At 58.3% G+C, this 23250-nt stretch overlaps 1 protein-coding gene across 8 annotated transcripts in view; it reads left to right on the forward strand.

Moving 5' to 3' along the window:
• Positions 1-22683, forward strand: part of HHIPL1 (HHIP like 1) — a 29904-nt gene extending 7221 nt beyond the window's left edge. For 4 of the 8 annotated variants that reach the window (XM_070594607.1, XM_070594606.1, XM_070594608.1 and 1 more), the window contains 8 exons: positions 1514-2160; positions 4860-5003; positions 7240-7568; positions 8059-8185; positions 10015-10160; positions 13082-13163; positions 15872-15954; positions 18233-22683. In XM_070594607.1, coding sequence (XP_070450708.1) covers positions 1514-2160; positions 4860-5003; positions 7240-7568; positions 8059-8185; positions 10015-10160; positions 13082-13163; positions 15872-15954; positions 18233-18768 — 2094 coding nt within the window. In that variant the 3' untranslated portion in view covers positions 18769-22683. Of the gene's footprint in view, positions 1-1513; positions 2161-4859; positions 5004-7239; positions 7569-8058; positions 8186-10014; positions 10161-13081; positions 13164-14038; positions 15156-15359; positions 15955-18232 lie in introns of those variants that run through there. The other 4 variants (XR_011533144.1, XR_011533145.1, XM_070594609.1 and 1 more) reach the window with 4 other exon arrangements.
• Positions 22684-23250: the final 567 nt, after the last annotated feature.

Below are 23250 nucleotides of genomic sequence, written 5' to 3' on the forward strand. Positions count from 1 at the left end.
CATGTGAAACATGGTGTCCCTGCTGTGCCTGGGTCAGTGACTGACCACACCTGCAAGCTCATATCCCCAAGAGGCCTCAGCCTCACAGTAGCAGTAGAGGGGCCAGGAGGACAGGCCGTGGTGTGACCAAAAGCCACAATCATGTAACGGGAAGCAGCAGCCCTGGCCCAGAGCCTGAGAACTCAGCCAAGAGGGCAGCCTGCCACCCACTGTCCCTGGAGGCCTCCTGTTGGAAGCCGGCCTGGCCCTGCCTGAGAGGGGGCTGTGCGCCTGTCTGTGCCTCCCCTACCGCAGGAGGAGCAGCCCCATGAGGGCTCTGGGGGCCCCCAGCTGAGTCAGACTGGGCCTTGGCCTGGCGAGCTCGTGATGGGGAGAATTGCGTGTCAGACACAGACAGAAATAATTACATCCATGCAGGTTGGGGGGCTCTAACCGAGGGAAGTCCTCATAGAGGTTGGGGAGCTGAGGCCTCTGGGCAGGTGGGGTGCAGGGAAGGTGCCACGGTGTGAGGGGCGCTTAAGTAGGCTTGGGGGGTGTTGGTAGGAGGCAGCCAGTGGAGCTGGGCGATACCCTGCTTCTCCCTTCCTCCCACCCTCCAACCCCAGCCCTCCACTCTGGCAGGCCCCTCGGGCAGGGCTTCCCATGGGCAGTGGGCGTTATGACGGATTCGCAGACGTACACGTGCTCGGGAGGCGGGGTCGGCCCGAGATCAAACCCAGACTCCTCCATGCTGACCAAATGGCCTTGAACGACCCTGGGGGCCCGTGCCTCAGTCTCCCCATCTGTGCCACTCTTCCCATCGTGGGTTCTTGTGAAGATTAAGTGAATGGAGCCCTTATTCACTGTTAAGGGCTGGCCGGGGGTAGGTTACTGTTGGGCACCTTCCCTACGAGCCTGCTGTATGCTAGACATCATCTTAGGCTCTGGGATAGGGAGTGACCAAGACAGGCGAAATTCCTTCCTCAGGGAGTTTATGTCCTGAGGAAGACGGACCATAAACATGTAAACATTAATTTTTATTATACTATTAGGGAATGTTCCGTTTTTTGTTTTTTTAAGCCGAGCCAGGCGCCAGGAGGAAAGGGGATGGTGGATGGGTGGTCTAGGAAGACCTCCCAGGGGTGCCCCTCCTTATTTAGGGACCTAAGTAAAGTGAAGGAGTAAACCATGCAGACATGGGGCAGAGGCATCATAGTAACAGTACATATAGGTGTCTCAGACCCTTCCTGGCACAGAGCAGGTGCTCAAGAGTGGCTGCTGAGGCTGTCATTATTACTTGTAGTAGGAATATTGTGGTTATTTGTTCTAACAGAAACATGAAGGCAGAGAAAGAGAACGAAAGCGAGGAGACACAGGCCCGTTGTAGTTGAGACTCATCGTGACAGTCAGATGGCACTGTCCCCATCTTATGGATCAGCAGCCTGAGGCTCTGGGAGGCGAGGTGACTCGCCCCAGGTCTCATGGCTGGTGAGTGCCACCCCAAAGGACCCCTGAGCCGTGTCTGTCCCTGCAGGAATGCTCGCCCTACGCGGCCCACCTCTACGACGCTGAGGACCCCTCCACGCCCCTGCGGACGCTGCCCGGACTCTGTGAGGACTACTGCCTGGACATGTGGCAGACGTGCCGGGGCCTGATCCGCCACCTCTCGCCCGACCGCGAGCTCTGGGCGCTGGAGGACAACCGTGCCAAGTTCTGCCACTACCTGTCCCTGGACGACACGGACTATTGCTTCCCGCGCCTGCTGGTCAACGAGAACCTCAACTCGAACCTGGGCCGCGTGGTGGCCGACGCCAAGGGCTGCCTGCAGCTGTGCCTGGAGGAGGTGGCCAACGGGCTGCGCAACCCCGTGGCCATGGTCCACGCCCATGACGGCACGCACCGCTTCTTTGTGGCCGAGCAGGTGGGGCTGGTGTGGGCCTACCTGCCCGACCGCTCGCGGCTCGAGAAGCCCTTCCTGAACGTCAGCCAGGCCGTGCTCACCTCGCCCTGGGAGGGCGACGAGCGGGGCTTCCTGGGCATCGCCTTGCACCCCGGCTTCCGGCACAACGGCAAGCTCTATGTCTACTACTCAGTGGGGGTCGACTTCGACGAGTGGATCCGCATCAGCGAGTTCAGGGTCTCTGAGGATGACATGAACACCGTGGACCACCGTTCTGAGAGGTGTTTCCCTTGGGAGCCCAGGCAGGGAGGGGGCAGGGCTGAAAGTTGCCGGCATGCTCCGATAGGCACTGGTGTGCGACCGTGCCAATTCATGTGGGCCACACGGGTTGTTAAATATTTTGCACATCATGCCCAGGAAGGGGGCTGATCCCATGTTCTGGGGGTCCGGGGAGGGACAGTGGCCAAACAGACATCACAGGGTCATGTCCAAATTCCCAGATCAGGTACTTTAGATGGGTCATTTCATTTGGTTCTCAAAAAAGCCCAGTGAGGTCAGGGTTCTTTTCCCCATCTTCCAGATGAGGAAGGGGAGGTTTGGAGAGATGAAGCGACCCGCTAGGTGACATAGCTAGGAGGCATCAGAGCTGGAACGCCAGTCATCTCCCAAGCCCATCCCATGGCCCCACCCTGTCTCCTATGGCCAAGGCACCATTCTCAAGTCCCGCTGTCCTCTTCTCCTCCCGCTGGACCCTCTGCGCCCCTGGCAGGTACATCCATTCCTTGCCTCCCAGCCTCGGCTCCTCTCGACACTGAGCCTGCTCTCTGTGTGTCATTTATGCTCCATCTGTGTTTAAAATGAGTTTGACTTGGCCTGGCACAAAGGGCATACTGTCAGTCTGAGTCCACTGGAAAAATAAACCCTGGACCAGTGATTCAATGGGCAGAATCTGATCCTGGGAATTAGTCATTTGAGTGTTAGAAAGGATGAAAGAGCAACCTGGGGAAGGAGTGAGGCGACTCTCAGCTTAACAGCTGATGGATGCTGCATGCCTCTCTCAGGCTGGAAGGACCAGGTGATGGGGTGGGGTTCTGAAGCCCCAGAACTGGGGCCACTCTGGGCGGGCTTAGCAGGGGCAGTTGGAGCCAGGGAGGAAGTGCAGCTCCTGCCAAGACGCTGCCCAAAGTAGAGAGATAGGGAGAAATACCCCAGCTTCTCCCTTCCTCCCGTGCTCCCATCTCCTGCCAGTGCCTTCCATTGGCTGAACCTAGCTGGAGGCCAGCTAGCAAAGGAGCATGGGAGATGTAGTTCACAGAGCTGGCCCGCTGAAGTAGAGAGCAGGTAGTGGGAGGATCAGGACTGGATCTGAGGGCAAACAGGCAAGTAACAGCACATCACGAATTTGACAAACCTGTAAAATCTTGACATGGAAAGTATAAAAAGGAGAAGGAATCAAATATGCTGGCCGTGAGGGCAAGTGTGGATCTTGTCATGAAGCATTAATTTTGACTATGAGCTTCCTGGCAGCCAGAGTAAAAGGAGAAAACATAATGCTCGTCTTATTGTACAACCAGTTCCCCAAGAGAGATCAAGTTTATCGTATGGATCTCGCAGAGGGATAGAAGGGGTGTGTCTTCAACAGTGACTCTTAAAAATTGCTTCCCGATAAAGACTGAAGATGGATATACACAAAATGTACAGATGAACATATTTTAGAGTGAGAGTTCAGTGAGGGTCCTCTGGGGACCTCTCAAGTGCAAGCCTAGAACTTGATTCAAGCAGAGGGAGAGGTAGGCATGGCTGGCTCAGGGCAAGGCAGGAATGAGTGGTCACCCTTGCCTGACTCAGCTGTCAGTCTCTGTCCCTAGGGCTGGGGTCCCAATGGGAGGTGGACGCCCCACAGTCTAAGCTGGCCTTCTTACGGAGGAGGACCTGGAGTTTGGGGGTGCGTGTGGCTCACCAAGTCACGGGTATTGGCCTCACAACAGAAAGGCTTCTGGTCTTGGATCTGAAGGAGCCAAAGTCCTGGGTTCAAGTTACTTGATCTTGGTTTTTCTTATCTGTATTAATAAGGGATTAACAAGTCCACGACCAACGCTGGAAAACCTAAAGCAGCCTAAGCATTTTGGTCGGAGGGAATTTAATACAGAGGGTCGTCTACAAAGGTGCCAGAAGAGCCGCAGAAGGAAAAGGGCAAGGTTGAGTTGTCTAAAGATGAGTAACCACAAGAAGCTGGAGGAACAGAAGGGAATAGTCTGTGGTGCTGAGCTCGCTGCTCCTAGTACTGAGATGTCTGGGCGGAAACCCAGGAGTCCACGTGTGCCAGCCACTGTTGCCATCTCCCCACCCGCGCTTCTGGAGGCAGCGCCCGAAGCCAGGGAAACGCGGTTTCTCCCTTCCCCTTGCCTTCCAGTCTCCATTGGCAAGCCCTACCCGGACGCCAGCTGGCTGGCCGCACAGTGGAAGGTTTCCCGCCACGGCAGGAAGGGAGGTGGCTGAGGGGTGAGGGTGGGAGCTGAGCACCACCCACACCATCCAGGCCACCTCCTCAGAAGTTACGGTAGATAGCAAATGAGGGGCTGTGTGGGAAGTGCTCCAATTAAGTGGCTGGTGGTTATGATGATGAGGAAACCCGTTGTGCCGGTGAGTGGGTCAACAGTTTCACATGATCATAACAGGGCAGTTGCTAGCAGTGGGGAGCAGGACAAAAAGCACTAGGCCAGAACTAGAAGACCTGAGCTCTAGTCCCAGATCTGCTACCTTGGGCTTTGTGACCTTGGGCAAGTTGCTCAACTTCTCTGAGCCTCCAGGTCCTCCTTGGCACAGTGGAGTGAATTATGCCTGCCCAGCCTACCTGTTCCTTGTAAAAATCACCTGCTGTAAAGATGTGACGTCCTTTTGACTTTGAAGTGACATCCAAGAGAGAGGAATGTTAATTGCTGAGTTTTTTTTGGGGGGGGGGATGTTAATCTTCTTTTAGGATCATCCTGGAGATTGAAGAACCAGCCTCGAACCACAATGGGGGCCAGCTGCTCTTTGGGGACGATGGGTACCTCTACATCTTTACCGGAGATGGCGGCATGGCCGGAGACCCCTTTGGAAAGTTTGGAAATGCCCAAAACAAGTATGTTCTGATTTGGCTGGCTGGTGGGTTGGTTTACATGCTCTTCTGGGGCCACACAGTGTAGGCAGCAGAAAGGGCTTTGGGCCCCAGCTCAGCCTGCAGCTAGCCCCCTGGGGACCCCAGGCAGGTCACCTGCTCTCCTCAGTTAGAGGGGAACAGCCATCTCCACAGAGAGGCTTGTCATGGGGAAGAAAGGCAATCGTGTTTGTCGAGAGCCAGGCACAAAGCCCACTTGTCATGGGGACATGAGAAGTGGCATCAGAGAGCCTGTGGGAAGATGAGATTTTCTCTGGTCAGCCCAGCCCTGCTGGAACCAGAGGAAGGAAAGGGTGCTTCCCAGAGCAGCTGGGGCCTGAGAGCTGGTTGCAGCAGGGTGGTCTGGGCAAGTGGGTTTCTGCCCCAAGGTCATCCATCATGACCCACAAACTGAAGCACGGTCTTGCTCTCAATTACCCACTTCCTGGCTGGAGCAGATGGCCTATCATCATTCCACTCCTTACACACATGCACACACGCACACACACACACAGTCTCGTGAGTGTAGACAGGGTGCCCAGGAGTCTCAGGGCAGCCTCCTCCACTCTCTTAGCCAAGATGACAAAACCTCCCTCAGCCCAGAAAGTAAAAATAGCGAGTGTGCTGTTGATTACAGTAATTAAAGTGTCCCAGCGTGTGACTTGTGCTTTCCTGTGTGACAGTGGAAGAATCGTTGCAGCTTTCTCGTGTTTGGGATGTGTTTAGAGACAAAGTTGAGAAAATAGAAATTAAGGATTTGTGGATAATTGGACAGAACTTAAAACATAATTTCGCTGCTGTGAGTTTTGCCCACTTACATATGGAAGCCCGGGGCGTGCTGTGCGGGCTCCCGGCTGTGAGCTGCAGCTTGGGGCCGAGCAGGCTGGAGTGGACGGGAGGAGGGGAGCTCACAGGGGCGAAACCTGAACGCCGGCAATACGTGATGAACTGTGGGGCATCTATTGGGGGAGGATTTGTCACCATTTAAGAGGACAGGAGGGAAATGCCTGGGCGCTGATGCTGTGTGAGAATGATGGGTACCCAGTGGCATCAAATGGGTAAACCATGCCAGTCTGCCTGGAAGAGGCACACCAAAATGCTAACAGCAAGGAAAAAACCACGTGGTCATTATGTAGGTGCCTCAAAAATCACAGATGAGAAGTGTGTGTTCCCTTCCCTACATCTTCAAGCCCCTTGAGAGTTCCCCGGTCACATGTCTCTTTCTCACATGATGAACGAAACCCCGCAAGCTACTCACCCCTGCGTGGGAGCTGCGTGGAAGTTAGGGCCACACCCCTATTCCATGTGGCTCTGGAGGGCATGTCCTGATGTCTCCTGGCTCCAGGGGCCCCAGAAGCTGCATGGCACCGTGGGGTGCCCAGCTCCCAGTCCCAGAGCTGCCTGGGGGAGCTGGCAAGTCCTCCCCGTCTCAGAACCTCAGTGGAGGTAGGGGTGGTGGGTGTGGGGTGAACTGAATCGCCACTGAGCCCCCATGGCTCCCTGACAGGCCCTGGGGGTGTGTGGGAGAAAAAGCAGGAGCGTCAGCCTCATGTCCTGCTGTCGTCCTCTTCCCTCTCCGGTCCTGATCTGCCCTCTCTGTGAGGTGCACTCGACTTTGCAGTCGTTCATTCGTTCACTCAGCAAACACTTTGTGATTCACTGTGCTGGAAGAAAACTGTAAATACAAGTCATTTTTCTAGGAGCATTTTTGCGCTGTGGCACAACACTGTAGGTAGGCAGGAAGGAGGGACCGCCTAAGATTACAGGGGAGGGCAGGGGTGTGGGGAGGGTAGAAACAGCTTGGGTTTCTGCCTAGGCTGGATTCCAGCCCTGCCATTTACTAGCCGCGTGGGACGTTGGGCACGTTCTGTGACCTTCCTGAGGTCAGCTGCCCCACCTGTAACGTGGGGATCACAGTAGGACCCACCCACCTAGAAGGTTTGTTGTGAGGATGAAAGGAGGCAATAGATGGCGTGTGTGTCCAATGCTGGGGACATGCTGGGGACAAGGCCTGGCGCACAGCATGGTGCTGATAGATGTGGAATGAATGATTGAGGTTACCCAGCTGGTAAGCAGCTGCGGAGGACTGGATCCCCAGGTCACTGGCCCCACAGCCGAGGCTGGCTGTGCACCTGGCTGGGCCGTCGGCGCCGGGCCCCTGCCCCCGCCTGCGGCGCCCGAGGCCACCCCGACCGACCGCGCCTTCTCCCCCTGCCCGCAGGTCGGCGCTGCTGGGCAAGGTGCTGCGCATCGACGTGGACCGCAACGAGCGCGGCCCACTCTACCGCATCCCGCCCGACAACCCGTTCGTGGGCGACCCCGCCGCGCGGCCCGAGGTCTATGCGCTGGGGGTGCGCAACATGTGGCGCTGCTCCTTCGACCGCGGCGACCCGGCGTCGGGCGCGGGCCGCGGGCGCCTCTTCTGTGGCGACGTGGGCCAGAACAAGTTCGAGGAGGTGGACCTGGTGGAGCGCGGCCGCAACTACGGCTGGCGCGCCCGCGAGGGCTTCGAGTGCTACGACCGCAAGCTGTGCAACAACGCCTCCCTCGGTGACCGCCCCCGCCCCTCTCCGCGCCCCGGGGACCCCCCTCCCCGGATCGGACCCCATCCCCCACAGCTGTGAACCTGCGCCTCCCTGGGTGGCCGCGCGCGCCCCTGGGGATCCCAGGATCCTGGATCTGTCCCCCACCCAACGGGATGTGCGCCAATGCCTCCGTTGGAGACTCCTGCGCCCCTCTTTGGGACCTCCCCTCGCCTCGCCCCTCGTCCCCACCTATCCCCACCTGTCCTGGGCTGCTCCTCGCCTCTCCTCCCCCCGCACTCCCCCAACCCATGCTGTCCTCGCTCTGCAAGCTCTAAGCACCTTCTTCCCTGCGTGACCATCTGGGGTCCCATCGTGGGCCTTCCTGGTGACCCGCACATCCCCTCGCCCCGCAAGACTCGGGACCACCCCGAAGTTTTGCTGTAGGGGAGGGGCTGGCCCCACCGAGGACCCGCCCGCAGGCCGCTGACTCACCCCGGCTTCTCCCCGCTCTGCAGATGACGTGCTGCCGATTTTCGCCTACCCGCACAAACTGGGCAAGTCCGTCACCGGCGGCTATGTGTACCGGGGCTGCGAATACCCCAACCTCAACGGCCTCTACATTTTCGGCGATTTCATGAGCGGGTAAGCGGCCTGACAGCAGTTCCGAAGGGCAGGGAGGGCAGAGGTGGAAGGTGGGGGAACGTGAGCAACTTCCTGGACGGGCTCAGGGCCCCCTCTTTCCTGGGGAAGCCAGGACCGTCGCTGCACCACCTGACCGGGGCCCCAGGGAGCTCTGGTCCAGGTGAGGACACAGAGGCCTCCCTGCAGGGGACAAGGGAGCTGGAGCCCTAGCTCAGGTCTGACCTTGGGGGCCCGTGGAGGCTTGCTGCCCAATTCCCACCTCTATGGCAGTACCTCCTCCACCGAGGGAGACCCTGGGGGGGGGGGGGGGGAAGGGCATGGGAGTGTGGGCAGTGGGGATGAGTCACACCCCAAACAGGCTTTGGAGGAGGAAGGAGAACATACCCCCCAAGCCTACTCGGGGTCAGACTCTTCCCAGGGGAGCTGATGGGGCCTCATGACCACCTTGTTCTCCCATTGTACAGAGGAGAAAACTGAGGACCGTAGAGGCTCAGGGAGGATATACACCTGGCATGATGCTTAAAAGCGCAGCTGAGATTTCTTCCGTCTGAATCCTGGCCCACTTATTAGCTGTGTGACCTTGAGCCAGCTACTTCACCTCTCTGTGGCCAAGTTGCCTCATGTGCAAAGTGGAGATGATCATAGTCCCTGCCTCCTAGGGTTGTCTGAGGACTGAATCAGTTACTACGTATCTAGCACTTAGGATCGAGTATGTGCCCAATATCTGGTGGCTCTTAATTATCCCACCCTAGCCTCTACGCATGAGGGCGGCTGCGCAGGGCTCCTCCTGAGGAAGCCTGGGGCTGGCAGCAGAATTCTCACCTTGTGCAGCTGCTGACCGGGCTGGGTTTGTGGCCAGTTTGTCTGCACCTGGAGCTGAGAGAAGACCTGACCTGGGCCCCCGATGCTGGATCCTTCTTCCAGCTCCACCCCTTCCTTGGGGTCTGCCTCTGGGGCTCAGCTGTCCCATCTGGAAAGCAGGTCTGGATGAAGCCTCTGTTTTTACCCCGATTCTGTTTCCCCTTCCACCCTCCCCCAGGAGAGCCAAGTCACCTGACCACAGAAATTCAACTAATTTTTCCAACATTTCCCAAGCCCCTCTGCCGGGTCAGGCTTCACGCCAGGGCCAGAGCGACAGAGCTGGGGAGAACCTCATACCCGAGTCAGAGAGAAAGACCCACACTCGGCCCACTAGTCCAGCCTCAGAGAGCCTGTGCACAGTGCTGGGGAAGCCCAGGGCGGGGGCAGTCAGGAGGGCTTCCTGGAGGAGGGGACGTCTGAGCAGGGCCTGGAAATATCAGCAGATGATTGACAGGCGAAGAAGGGAGTAAGGGGCAAGATCAGCATAGTTTGAAGATGCCCAAGCTCCAGCTCATGCTCTGAAGTGGAGGCAGCTCCAATGTTTGTGCAAACTCCACGGCACCAGCCTTGGAGGGTTCTGAAACCAAGGTCAGCTCCTGACTGCCTCCTGCTGGTCATCGGGTGGGGCTGAGCTGAGGGGGCAGGGACCGAACTGGTCTTGTCCCACCCTCCTTCTCTGGTACACAGAGTGCATGCAGGGCCAGCTTCATGGACGTGCAGCCAGTGCAGCTGCACAGGGCCCCATGCTCAGGAGGGCCCACACCTGGTATAATGCTCTGCTGTCACTGTCTTGCACTTCTTAATACTTTTTGATCAATGGGCCCTGCGTGCTCATTTTGCACCGGAGCCTGCAAATTCTGTAGGGTCCTGGTTGCATGGATAATAGAGGAAAGGATGGACGGATTGGTGGGTGGGGTTCCCCTGGGCACCATGCCAGGCAGGACCCCCCAGCTCATCCTCCTTTGCAGGCGTCTGATGTCCCTCCGAGAGAACCCAGGGACAGGCCAGTGGCGGTACAGTGAGATCTGCATGGGCCGTGGCCAGACCTGCGAGTTCCCAGGCCTCATCAACAACTACTATCCGTACATCATCTCCTTCGCGGAGGACGAGGCTGGTGAGTGATCCTGCGGCCTCTCTCTCCATCATCATGCCTGGGACTGGTCCCCCACCCCGTGGGTCCTTCTGGCCTGGGATTCCAGGGGTCTCAGGCCTGCAGTCACCTTCAGACTGAGGAGAAGGGTGTTCAGGGGGCTTGAGACCCCACTTGGGCATCAGTCCTCATCTGTGATGGTGGAAGTGCAGGCATCTGCGGGAAGAGGCCTCCTGAGGCCTCCACGGCCCTGGGTTCCTGATGGCAAATGTATCTGGGCCCGAAAAGTGAAGCCACGTTGTCTTCAGAAAGTGGGGGGGCACCGCCTTCCTGGCTGTTACTGGGTCCCGCATTCGCCGCTTGCATTTTCAATACAAGAAACAGGGGGGAGGGGCGAGGAAGAGGGGCAGCAGAGGCTGCTCCTGCTCCGGCCTCCTGCCTTTGTCTTTGGCCCTGGGATTGTCCCTGGACAAAAGCCGAGGGGCCCCCAGGGGGGCCTGGTGGATGCTTGGCCGGGTTGCTAGGCAACGCCCACCCGGGGGCCTTTCAAGGGTGTCCCCTGCAGGGCCCGGTGCCCAGAGCCCCCAGGCCCCAGTCTGGGAAAGCTTTTTTGAACCGACACCCGTCAGAATCTAAATTTTCAAAAGGGCAGCCCCACCCCCACTGCCCTCCCCAAGCCCACTGGGCCCTTGAAAGCCCTTTCTTTTGGTCAATAGGGGGTTAAGGTGTTTTGGAAGGAGGGCTGCTCTCTCCACCCTCCCCCTCAACCCCCCCACAGCACACAGCCTGGAAGGTACAGTTCCCAAGGGGCCCTTCCTCAGCCCTCTGAATGACACCCAGTGATGGACAGCCAGGAGGAGGCCCCCCTGAGACAGAGAGCTCAGGGACTGCATGTCGGGGAGCTTGGGCAGGCGGCCCCTGGAAGGCCGGGCTCCACTGCAAGCAGGCCTCTCCCAGCTCCCAGCTCGGGCTTCTGCCTCTCTGCTTGTTCTTCTGACACTTGCAAATTACAAAACAAGGGCCTCTGCTGGCCCGGTGTCCTCCTGGGACAGTCCACACCGCAGAGATCAAGAGGGCAGCATGGCCCCGGGCAGGGCCTGGCAGTGACAGTAGGGGCTCGCTCCCTGCCCGTGCATGGGGTTGGGCCCATAGCTCCCAGCAGATCAAGGCTGGAAGGGGCCTTGAAGTGTGCCCGGTCCAACCCTGTCACTTTACAGATGGGGAAACTGAGGCTGACTACTCATGCCCAGTCATGGTGGGGGTGGGGGGACTAAACCCAGCCTGGCCCCTGGAGGCCTCCCAGAGCAGGCCCTTAAACTCCAGCTTGGTCAGCCAAAGGAAGACAATGGAGAAGGCATTCCAGCTGAGGGCAGTGTGTGCAGGGAGCCCCGAGTTGCTCCAGGGTACTGGACGGTAGGTGCGAGGGCTGCACAGCCAGAGAGAGATAATGGCTCCCAAGCACCTCTCTCCAGAAAGAGGCCCAGAGAGGGACATGAGGGCCCAAGCCTACACAGCAAATTCATAGCTGTGCCTGTGGACTCTCCAGCAGGGACCAGCTTACCGGGGTACCCTGCTCCTTCCCACAGGTTGCATCATCACCCTGTGGGCCTATTACCCCCGACCAAGCAGGGTTGGTGCTCCTGGAAGGGGGTCAGAGGCCACTGACCGCTCGGCATCCTGCCCTCCCCAGCCCCCAGCTCCCCACCACAACTGGGTCAGTTACGCAAGTCGCCTCTCAAGGGTCTTCCCCTTGGTAGAACTCCCCTGGTTTCCTGGGCCTTGATTCTCAGACCCCATCCCCATGCAGCCCTCCCTGACTGCACCAGTCGCCAGGGACATGCTTTCCTCCTAGCTCCCACCTCCCTGTCTGTGTGGCCTCTCCTTGGGTAAACCACCTTCGTCCCCATCCTTGGGACACCTTTCCATTGTCCTCCTACAAGGATACTAGCATGGCTGGACCGTCACATTGAGTCACACATGCCTGTGTCTGGGCCTCTCAGCCATGATGTGTCCTACACTGGTGTGGGCTTGAGGGCAGCAGACATTCCTGAGTTCCACGCCTTGCTTAACCACTCACCAGCTGAGTGACTTTGGCTCACCTCTCTGAGCCTCTGTTTTCTCATCTGTAAGATGGGAATAATGGAGCTCATTTCCCAGGGAGAGGTGCCTTTGGCGGCAAGGGCTGGGGGCAGAATGGGGGTGGGGGGGGAGCGGAGAATTCACATTCCCTGAGAACATCTAGGGCACCAGGTGCTCACAACTCTGCTCCTGCCCTGAGAGGCGGAGGGAACCGAGGCTCGGAGCAGGGCTGTCCCAGGGCTGCTGGTGCTCACCGGGTGAAGTGCAGGGGCTGGATAAACACCAGAGACTCCTCGAGAGCTTGCATTCTGCCTGCTGGGCATGGAGAGAGACTCTGGCCTCCGGGACTTGGCAGGACCCGATCCTGGATGACGGTAACAAGAGCAATAATAGCTGATACTGATGGGCATTCCAATGTGCTCTTTCAGTCCTTATAACAGCCCTGGGAGGCGTCCCACGTCGGGGCTGAGGAAGCTGAGACTCCGAGCCTCGTGCTCCTGCAGTCCCCAAGTAAACAGTTAGTGGGGGGCTTGGCTGTGGACCCTCATATGCGCCCAGAGTTGTGCAGTGCTGGGCGGGGACGAGGGGTGGGGCTGGGTCACCAGGAAGGAGGCAAGAGTGGAGGTCAGAGCCTGGTGGATCGGAACAGAGCAGCCGGCGGCCGGGAGACTGTGCCACAGAGGCCCGTGGGCATGTCTGCACCCCTTTCTCAGCCTCAGCTTCCAGTTCTGGGGACTGGAGAGCAACGCTGACCTGGAACGCCCCCTCATGGCTCGCTGAGCTTGGGGTCCCTCTCAGAGCCTGAGGTGGGGGCATGGGGCTGGCCGGGACAGCGTCCTCACTCCCTGCCTTGTTTCTTGTCCCAGGGGAGCTGTACTTCATGTCAACAGGCGTGCCGAGTGCCACTGTGGCCCGTGGGGTGGTCTACAAAGTGATTGACCCCTCCAGGTGAGTCCCTGCCCTCCCGAGCTCCTCCATCACCTCATTTCCCTCTCGACACTCTCTGAGGGGCAGGTTATTAACATCCCCGTTATCCAGGTGGGAAAACTGAGGCCCGGAGAGGGGGAGTGCCTAGCCAAGCCCAGACCGCGGGTGAGGGGCAGACCCAGGATTCAAAAATGGGATTCAAAGTCCAGCTCTATTCATGATAAGAGGGAGCCAAAGATATGGATGGGGGCCAAGAAGCATAGGCCCCACCATCACCTTTTTAAAAAATAATTCTTTTTTAAGTTTTAGAATAGTTTTAGGTTTGCAGAGAACTTGCAAAGATTGTACAGCATTTCCCTTATTCCCCTCACCCGGTGTCCTCTGTTCTTATCATCCCGTATTATCATGGGACGTTTGTCACAGTTAATGAACCAACATTGGTACATTACTATTAATTAAACCCCACACTTTTTTTTTTTTTTTTAAAGATTTTATTTTTTCCTTTTTCTCCCCAAAGCCCCCCGGTACATAGTTGTGTATTCTTCGTTGTGGGTTCCTCTAGTTGTGGCATGTGGGACGCTGCCTCAGCGTGGTCTGACGAGCAGTGCCATGTCCGCACCCAGGATTCGAACCGACGAAACACTGGGCCGCCTGCAGCGGAGCGCGCGAACTTAACCACTCGGCCACGGGGCCAGCCCCCCCACACTTTTTTTTTAATTGAAACAATTCCATACTTTTCAAAGAAAGACTTGTCTAGTTTTTCCCTGGAGCTGTTTTTCTGCTCCAGGGTCCCGTCCAGAATCCCACATTACATCTAGTCTTCATGTCTCCTGGACGTCCTCTGGTCCGTGACAGCTTCTCGACATTCCTTCTTTACCACACGTTTTCTTTTAAAGCTCAGATCTATTAATGATTGATAGAACTATTGTCAAGAAAACGTCAGCACTTCCTCCTCTCCTGCTTTGAATTTTCATGAGGACTCAGCTGCCTTCATCTCCAGGATTTATGTCATCGCGGAGGGGCACATGCAAACTGCATTTTTCTTCCTACATTTATCCCTATTTTGGATAAACATTTCCACGTTGCCTCGTCACCCTCAAAAGGTCATTTTCAACGACCGCGTAATTTTCTGTTGAGTCACTCTGCCGCAATTGTCTTACCCATTTCTCAGACATTTAGGTTATTTCCAATTTTTTAAAAGAGTCCTTCTCTAAGGGAGCATCACACACACGGAGCAGCTGATTCATGCCAGATGCTGCCTTAGACCCGTCATCTCCTTTGGTTTGGGCAGCACCCTATCGGCCTATTTTCCCTGCAACAGAGGGACCCGAGACTCAGGGAGTTCTCGAGCTCACCGTCTCATCTCGTGGGTCTCTTGTCTTCTGGGTCAGAGGAGCAAGAAGCAGGCTGGATGCCCCTTCCCTCCCTACCCCCAGCTCTTCTCATCTCTTTTGTTTTCCTCTTTTGGAATAACTATGTCTTTTTGCATCCACAACAGTTTGCATAGGGGCCCTATTACAGAACATTTGGAAAAGGAAGAGTTGGAAAGTGGGGGTGGGGGTGGGGCAAGGTCATCCATTACCACCCACACGTAACCACCATGGCATTTTTTGGTGTATCTCCTACCCTTTTGCACATCAAAGATTTTTTAATGTAATTTTCTTAAGGAACAAACCCTGCTGGGTCTGTGTGAAGTGCGAACGTTATCTGGAGTCCAGGGCAACCAGAAAACCCGCCCTTTCTGCGGCTTTGAGAAGTGTGTGTGCCTGGTGCGTTCCTTCAGCCTCTGGGGGAAAAGGCTCATGTCCCTCCTCGGTTTCCCACTTTTGCCAAGCCTGTCTGGAAGCCACCCTGAGTCACGTGGCTGCTTCACCCCGTGGGCTTTCCCCTCGTGCTGATGGAACCTATTGAAGTCTTGGACCCACGTGGGTCAGCCCCACAATAGGGTCAGTCCCATTCAAAGACTCACAGATCGACAGCCAAAACCTAATTAAAATGGGATTCCATTCCTTACTTGTGCCCTTCAAAGATGTCAAAGGAGACCCAATTCACAGCCCTGGCAACCCTGCAATGACTCTTTTCTCTCCCAGCTCTCTCAAACCCCACCCTCCTAGGCCCCCAGAGCCTCCCCACCCCCCTCCCCGCCGCCAGCCCTGAGGTGCTCCCTCTCTCCCACTTTATTCTTTCTATTGACCTCACCTTTCCCTGCTTCCCCAGGCGGAGGAAACGCTCAGATTCTGCAGCACCAGAAACCCAGGAACCAGAGGGGCAGAGAGAGACCCTGCTCAAAGGCCGTGGGGGTTGGGGCCAGGGCAGGGTGCAGGAATCGGGCTGCTGTGACAGTTAGAAGATCGGCCCGGCAGGCTGGGCAGGAGAAGGACCATGACATTTGATCACATTCCAAGGACAGTTCATGCTCTGAATTAGAAGTGGCTCAGGAAAGGGTGAGCCACCGGCCCTCGTGCCCTTCCGGCAGAGGCTGAGCTTGGCAGGCTGTGGTAGGGGATTCCTGCCCGGGGTTGGGTTCTTAGAGCCCTGGGGGCCTGGAGCGGCAAGGAGGCTGCAGGCCACTCAGTAGGTGCTCCACAAATGGCCGTTGTTGTTACGGTCCACACCTGCCCCAGCCTGAACGCACCCCAGCCTTCCCCCTCCCTGCCCGGCTGCAGAGAAAGGGCAGATGTCAGGGGGCCATGCTCGGGTGAGACTCATGACCTCCTGTGTGTCGGCAGACGGGCACCGCCCGGCAAGTGTCGGATCCAGCCCACGCAGGTGAAGGTGAGGAGCCGTCTTGTCCGCTTCGTGCCCAAAGAAAGTAAGTGCTTGCAGTGGGGGAGGGGAGCGACTGCAGCCCACACCCAGCTGCCCTCTGCCAGATGTGGGACCTCCATGCCCTTCCTTGGCCCCTTCGCCTAGCACCCAGCCTGGCACACATTAGACATTTAGTTAAAGAGGGTGGAGCTCCTTAAATCCCCATCCACTCAGGTGATGTGTGCCTGTCCCAGGCCGTGGGTGGGGGTGACCTGAAGGGGCTGCAGGTCTCAGAGAGGGCACAGCAAGGGGAGTGACAGCTGGTGCCAGGTAAGGTACACTCAGTTCTCAGGAGGGACAGAGAAAGAGGATATAAATGCATGTGAGGAGGACTGGAAAGTTATTCTAGGCACGAGGGTCCCTAGGGGAGGGGGCTTTTGGGCTAAGCCTGCCGTGAGACGGTTCCATTCTGACAGACGTGGTGGGGGGGGGCGGGGCTAGTGCAGGCAAGGCCACGGTGACTGCCTGTGGGATCTGGGGCCAACTGAAAAGGGTGTGCCTCCAGGAGGGCGCTGTTCCACTGGGCCCCAGCTAGGGAGGAACAGAGACCCAGTGTTGCCAGACCTTCCAGTGCGTCAGACAAGGAGGAAATCCATCCCTCCCTCCATCCATCCATCCGTCCATCCTTCACCACAGTCTTGTGCTTCTTACTGGGAATGTGATGCTGAGCAAGATGGATACGGTCCCTGCCTTCTGGGATGGTTCCCTACAATCACCTGATGTGAAAGTGTTGGCAACTAGTTCAAAATTTAAAAAACCACCCCATGGGCCAAAGGATGTACTTCAGCAGGCCAAGTGTGCCCAGCAGGTCACCAGCTGGTGGACAGAGTGTGGGAGGAGCAGGAAGAGGGGGAGGCTGGGCACCTGGGCAGGTGGGGGTGCCCGGAAGGAGGACAGTTGGGGGAGGGACCAGCTCGGTGTTTTGGGAAGTTCATTCTCACCACAGCTGGTTTCGGGCCTTGGTGAGTTTTCCAGTTACTTGTTTCACAGTTTCTGGCACTTTCATTGGTTACCTGTGTGTGCTGGATGCTGGGACCACAGAAGTCAGACCAGGCCCTGTCCTGGCTGAGACAGACAGAGAAGTCATTTAGTGTCCCAGGCCCTGTGACAGAAGTGTGTGCCAGGTGCCATGGGGTTTTCAGACCAGTGCAAAACTGGGGAAGGGTGGAGGGGGATCCTGGGTGCTGAGGGGTGAGCCTGGAACAAAAAGGAAGGGTGCCCTTGTGGGTGGGGGCCAGTCTAGGCAGAGGGGGAAGGAAGAGCCCAGAAGCCAGGCAGCTGGGGAGCCCGAGGCCTTCCCTGTGGGTGGAGTGGGGATGGGGTCAGGGCGAGGGGCGCGTGTAGCTCATGTCACAACGTGTCACCCTGCTCCTGGCCCTGACCTGTATCGAGGCCCTTTCTCAGCCCCCATGTCAGCGGTTTTCCAAGTGGGAATGGCTGAGGTGAGGGACTCGGAGGGTTTGGGCTGATGGCCCTGGATCCCCCGCATAGCAACTGAGTGGTTTGGGGGGGTCCAGCCTCCCCTGAGGGTGGCAGCACCCGACAGACTGAGGTACAGTGAGGTTGCTCCCTGTGGCTGACCTGGGCCAAGGGTGAGGGCCACGTCTTGCAGGGACAAAGGGCCTCACCCACCTCAGCTCCCCGATGCCTGCTGTGTCTGGGCCTGGGGGAGGGCTAGCTGGGCAGCGGGCCCTGTCCTGCCTCCACCCCCTCTGCTCGGTGTGGGCCCCAGCCCCGCAGCCAGAGAGCTCCCATCCAACCCTTGCGATGGGCAGTGGGGGCAGCAGCCTTGGGAGCCTGGAGGAAGAGCTTCACCCTGACCAGAGGGGTCCGGGGCAGTCCTGTGGCCCTCTTGCAGGTCTGCCTCCACCCTCCGCAGTTTTTCCCCATCCCTGGGCCTCAGCTTCCTCACCCTTACACCAAAGATTGGAACCAGAAAGGGGCACTTGCTCTGAGAAGCCCTCCCAGACACCCCTCCCTTCCACTGCACTCTCGGGTTTACAGTGTGAGGGGCCTTCCCAGGGCTAGACCGGGGGCTCCCAGGAGGGCACAAAGCAGCTGCCAAGGAATGTGTGGGGGAATGACTGAAGAAGCACCTTGCACTCAGCTCCAGGCTGGCATCCTGTGGGGCACCACTGGCTCCCCAGGAGACACCCCATCCAGAGTCTGAGTGGAAGGCAGAACGGGGACATCTTTCCCTGGAGTCAGCTCTCCAGGACGGAAAGCTAGGGTAGGCTGGGGCGGCCAGACTCCCTCTGACGGCAGGCTCTTCCTCTGTGCAGAGTTCATCCGGAGGACGGAGAGCACCCCGCGGCCCACAGCGCGCGCTCCCACCAATGCACCCCGCCGCAGCCGCCCCACAGCTGCTCCTCCCGCGCCCACCCCGCGGCCGGCACGGCCCACCCGGCGGCCTGGGGGCCGGAGAGGCGGCGGGCGGCGGCGGGGGCGGCCGGGCACAGCGGACCCCGCGCCCTCGAACGGTGCCGTGCGCCTGGTGCGGCCCGCGGGCTTGAGTCCAGGCCGCGGGCGCGTGGAGGTGTTCGCGGGCGGACGTTGGGGCACCGTGTGCGACGACGCCTGGGACACCAAGGCCGCGGCCGTCGTGTGCCGCCAGCTGGGCTTTGCGCACGTGGTGCGCGCCACCAAGCGCGCGGAGTTCGGCGAAGGCCGCGCACTGCCCATCCTGCTGGACGACGTGCGCTGCAAGGGCGGCGAGCGCACCCTGCTGGAGTGCACGCACGCTGGCGTGGGCACGCACAACTGCGACCACCAGGAGGACGCGGGCGTCGTGTGCAGCCGAGAGGACCCCGACCTGTAGCTGAGCATCCTCCCTCCGGCCGGAGCCTGGCAGAGCCCCTTTACCCTCTGCGCGCCTGGTGCGTGCACGCGAGTCCCAAGGTGGAGGAAGTCGGGGGGTGTGGTGCAGGAGGTGGCGCATCTGTGATGCTGTCCTGTGGACCCGTGTGAGGTGTATGCAGTGCATGTGTGTCCTCTGCAGACTGAAAGCCAGAGCGCGTGGTTGGGTCTGAGTGGTCCCTGTGGGTGTGTGGTGGTGAGCCTGAGCTGTTCATTTCTTACCTTGAGCACCCCAAGCAGCAGCAGGAGCATCATCTGGCAGTGGAACCCTGAGTGCTGAGGGCAGCCACTCTTCAAGGACAGACATGGCCCCTGGCTGCATTAACAGAGGCACAGCAGGCAAACTGAGGGAGGGGCCAGGCCTGCCCTGCCCATGGCTGGAAGGGAAGGCCCAGCTGAGGAATGTGTGGCCTGAGGGTGGCCCAAACAGCGTGGACTGGTGGCCCAGCAGTCAGAGGTACTGAGAACAGGAAGGCATCCAGTGGGGCAGAGGGCAGCCGTCAGACCAATGGGTCCAGGGTGACCCTAGGCCATGGATACCGTAATGAGGGGCAGGTTACCTGGGGAGGGCTGGCTGGGGGACACTGGACCTCTGGGAGAAGCATCCTGGTCACCTTGGACCTCATCATCACGCTGGGCCCATGTGGGTGCTCTGGGGAGGGTGCTGAGCCCCCCAACCCTGAGGCTTGACTCTCCCCTACTCTCTGGGACCGAAGCCACCCCTGTTGGCTTGGCCAAGCTCCCACCTGCCCACTCCAAGCACCTGGGCCCCTGGGCTTCTCTACTTTGAAGGCTGTGTTGGGGCCACTGGGGCCACCTCTGTCACCTCCAAACCCACGCCTGCTCACTGAAATGCCAGGGTCCCCTCTAATTCCTCCAGCCCCACCCGGGGCCGACCAGGCTGTGGGTCCAGTGAGACTACTGATGCTCTGTCCCACAGGGCTGTGCCAACAATGTGACTGTTTACAGACCCCTTCCTGCCTCTTTTGTCTGACCCAGGCTTGCCTGGGAGCTGGGGATGGGGGTGCAGGGAGGGGCTGGCGGCGTGGGGGGCTGGGCCAGCAGCCTCGCTCCTGCTCACAGGTGGAAATTCCTTTACCCACTGAGGGCCTCAGCCCTGGCTCGAGCCAGACCTGTCAAGGGGCATCAGGTACAGCTGGGCTCAGCCTCTGATTGGGGGACGGGTTGGACAGGATATGGCCTGTGTTGCGGGGCTGCAAGGGCTCTCAGGGGGGCACCCCCACCTGATCTCTGTGTTGTTCTGAGAGTCGAGCTGGCACGAGGGCCATGTGCCTGGCAGAGGCAGTGGCTCTGTGAAGCTCTGCCGGGTGAAGCTGCATGTGGCTGCAGAAGAAAGCTGCAGGGTCGCCCTCTCGGACACCTACTCTGCCCTAAGTGGGGTCGGCGAGGGCCCTGGGCCCTTGTGGCCTGTCTGGCCCTGGTGAGTCCCCCGTGGGAACCCGGTTTAGCCCTGCCGTCCAGTGGGGCCTACGTGCTGGGCACCGTCGTGAGAACAGTGCAGTGTATGCGAACCTGCTCAGTGCCCAGGACAGCTGCCCTTCCTGCCCCTCCCCGCCGTGCTGCACTCCCGCCTCCTTTCAAGGCTTGTAGGCCGCGCCACCGCAAGGTGTGACCTGGCACGTGGGGCAGAAGTGATGGGGGACACCTGCCCCTGCACCTCAGCACCGACAGCCAGGGGCCCCCCTCTGGGGCTCCAGCACCTTCCCCCAAGTGGCGGAGTGGTCTGGCCCTGAGCGTCACTGTTGTTTTGCAGGGTGACTGGGAGAAGTCCCAGGTGCCTCCACTCCCCGGGGCAGCGCTGGCCTTGGCCTGCCAGTCCTCCAGACAGGGTCCCCCCCGGGGTCCGGACAAGACGTGGGCTGCGGCCTGACTCCTGAGCAAGAAATTAACACCGACCGGCTGCTCCTGAATAGTAATATCCTGAGGTGGCCAGCTGGCATTCGCAGGGCACTTACTGTGTGCTAGGCACTGTTCTAGAAGCTTTACATATTCCTTACTCCTTTAATCCTCAAAATAGCTCTATGAGGCAGGTGCCATAGTCACCCCTCGTTTTACAGATGTGAAAGCTGAGGCCCAGGGGGGCTTAGTTACTTGCCAGATGTCGCACAGCCAATATTTGAAACCAGAGAGTCTGGCCCTGGAGCCCCAGCTGTGGGCTGTCACCCTGTGCTGCCTAAAGAGCATGGAACTCCCCTCTTTGGGCCCCATCATTGTACAGATGGGGACACAAGCCCAGGGAGGGGCAGAGCCAGGTGTGGACTCCCTCTCCAGTGCTCCTTTCACTCCAGTGCCTACAGCTGGCTCCAAGGAAGCATTCACAAGTGACTCTGTCCCCAGGGTCTTTGGGCCTGCTGTAGAGTCCTCCAGGGTCTCTAGGGATGGGGCCGGCCCAGGCCAAGGCTCCCTCTGCTTGCTCCCAGCCTCTGCCCTCACCCGCTCTAATCCGGCCTCCGGTCGGCAGCTAGAGGGATCTCTCAGAGCCTAAGCTGCTTAGGCTGCTTCACCCGCAGCAGAGCTCCGGAGCCCCTGGAGCCCACTGCTGCAGGGATGTCCCAGGTGTGGCCCCACACCCAGGACCGCATCCGTGGTGTCAGCCTCGCGTAACAACACTCCGGGGCCCTGAGCGGGCCTCATTTCTTCCTCGTTCACCTGCATCCCTCAGCCAGACCAGGGCCCTGAGTAGCCACCCTTCTCCTCTGACAACAGGAAAGGCCCTCTGCCCTGACAGCTGAGTCAGTGGCTAAGGCATGCAAGCTAGTGGGCAACCGTCAGCTCCCCAAGGCACCCCTGGGTTTACGCCTGGCAAATGCTCAACTGGGAGGCTAGAGATGAGGGTTCCAGCCTTGGCTGTGTGACCTTGGGGGGAGGTCACTTAACCTCTCTGAACCTCATTGGAAACCAGATAATCAGCACGATTATTGGAAGAAAAATGAGGTAACATTTACCAACAAGCCCAGCTAGTTCCGGGTTGCTTCCTGGACAGAAAGCTCAATACCAGGCTGGTGGTGTCCACACTGGTGGCTGCCAACTGCGCAAGACAGGGTGGGAAGGAGCATGCTGTGTGGAGGGACCAGCATGAGAAAGATCTGGGGACAAGTCCTCAAAATGGGAGGAAGATGAGCCCCTTCACGCTGCTCTGTGGAACCCAAGTCTTCCTGTGGGGGCGTCTGTTCTCTCACCGGCCCTGCTGAGAGCTAGCGTTTATTGAGGACTGACTGTGTGCCAGGTGCCTCAGGGGTGCCAGCTCATCTAAGCCTCACAGTGGCCCCATAAGGCACCCTTGACATCACCATCCTTCTTTTCCAGATAAGAGCACAGATCCCCAGGGAGGGTAGTCTTGGGTCCCACGTTCAGAAGGGGAGGCAGCTTTGAGCTGCTCAAGTGTGGGCAGCTGCTTCAGAGCCACCTCTTCTGCCTGCATCTCCCTCTACTTCCTGCTGGGAAACCACTTCCTGTATGGCATCGTCTACACTGCTGGTTCTCAAACTCGAGCAGAATCACTTGCAGGGCTGGTTAAAACACAAGTCGCTGGGGTCCTGTTAGAGATTTTGACTCAGCAAGTCTCCTTGAGGCTGAGAATTTGCACTGTCACACCGGCGGGACTGAGATTTGCATTGTGACACCGGTGATGCTGATGCTGCTGGCCTGCGGGCCACACTTTGAGAATCGTTGTCTATACTAGTGCTGTCCAATAGAAATATAATATGAGCCACATAGGTAATTTAAAATTTTTTGGTAGCTGTGTTAAAAGTAAGAAGAAACAAGTGGAATTAATTTCAACAGTATATTTTATTTAACCCAACGTATTCAAAAATTATCATTTTAATCAATATAAAAATATCCATGAGATTTTTTACATTCTTTTTTTGGTATTAAATTGATGTAATCCAGTGTGTATTTCACACACACAGCACATCTCAATTTGGACTAGCCACGTTTCAAGTGTCCCCCTGCCACGTGTGACCAACAGCTACCATGTCGGAGAGCCTTCCTCCAGATCTTCCCAGCGAAGGGCCAGGTGGTTGGCCACGTGCTTCCAGGCAGCGCCCTCTACTGGCAGCTGGTAGTGCTGCCTGCACAGGCAAAGGACCCCGGATCTCGTGTGCCTGCCGTCTCAACATTGCCCACCGGATCACAGGAGAGCTGGGAGAATCAGAGGGGGTGGGCAATGAGGACTTGGTGCTCATAAAGAGGGAACACTCTTGACTCATCCCAGTCAGGGACAGGGGTGCTCTGTTGACAAAAATGGCGGGGTGAGCCATGGTCACATTGAGCCAGAGGTCACCGGTGTGGACAGATGCACCAGAGAATGTTAGTGCCCACTGCTCTCCTTAGCTCTAGTTGGACAGGCTTGCACTCACGGTGGCACCAAGGCTGCCCCATCCCCACCTCATGTGGGAACCCAAACGGTGCCCAAGCAGTT

The sequence above is a fragment of the Equus przewalskii genome, chromosome 25 (genome assembly GCF_037783145.1).
Source record: "Equus przewalskii isolate Varuska chromosome 25, EquPr2, whole genome shotgun sequence".
NCBI lineage: Eukaryota > Metazoa > Chordata > Mammalia > Perissodactyla > Equidae > Equus > Equus przewalskii.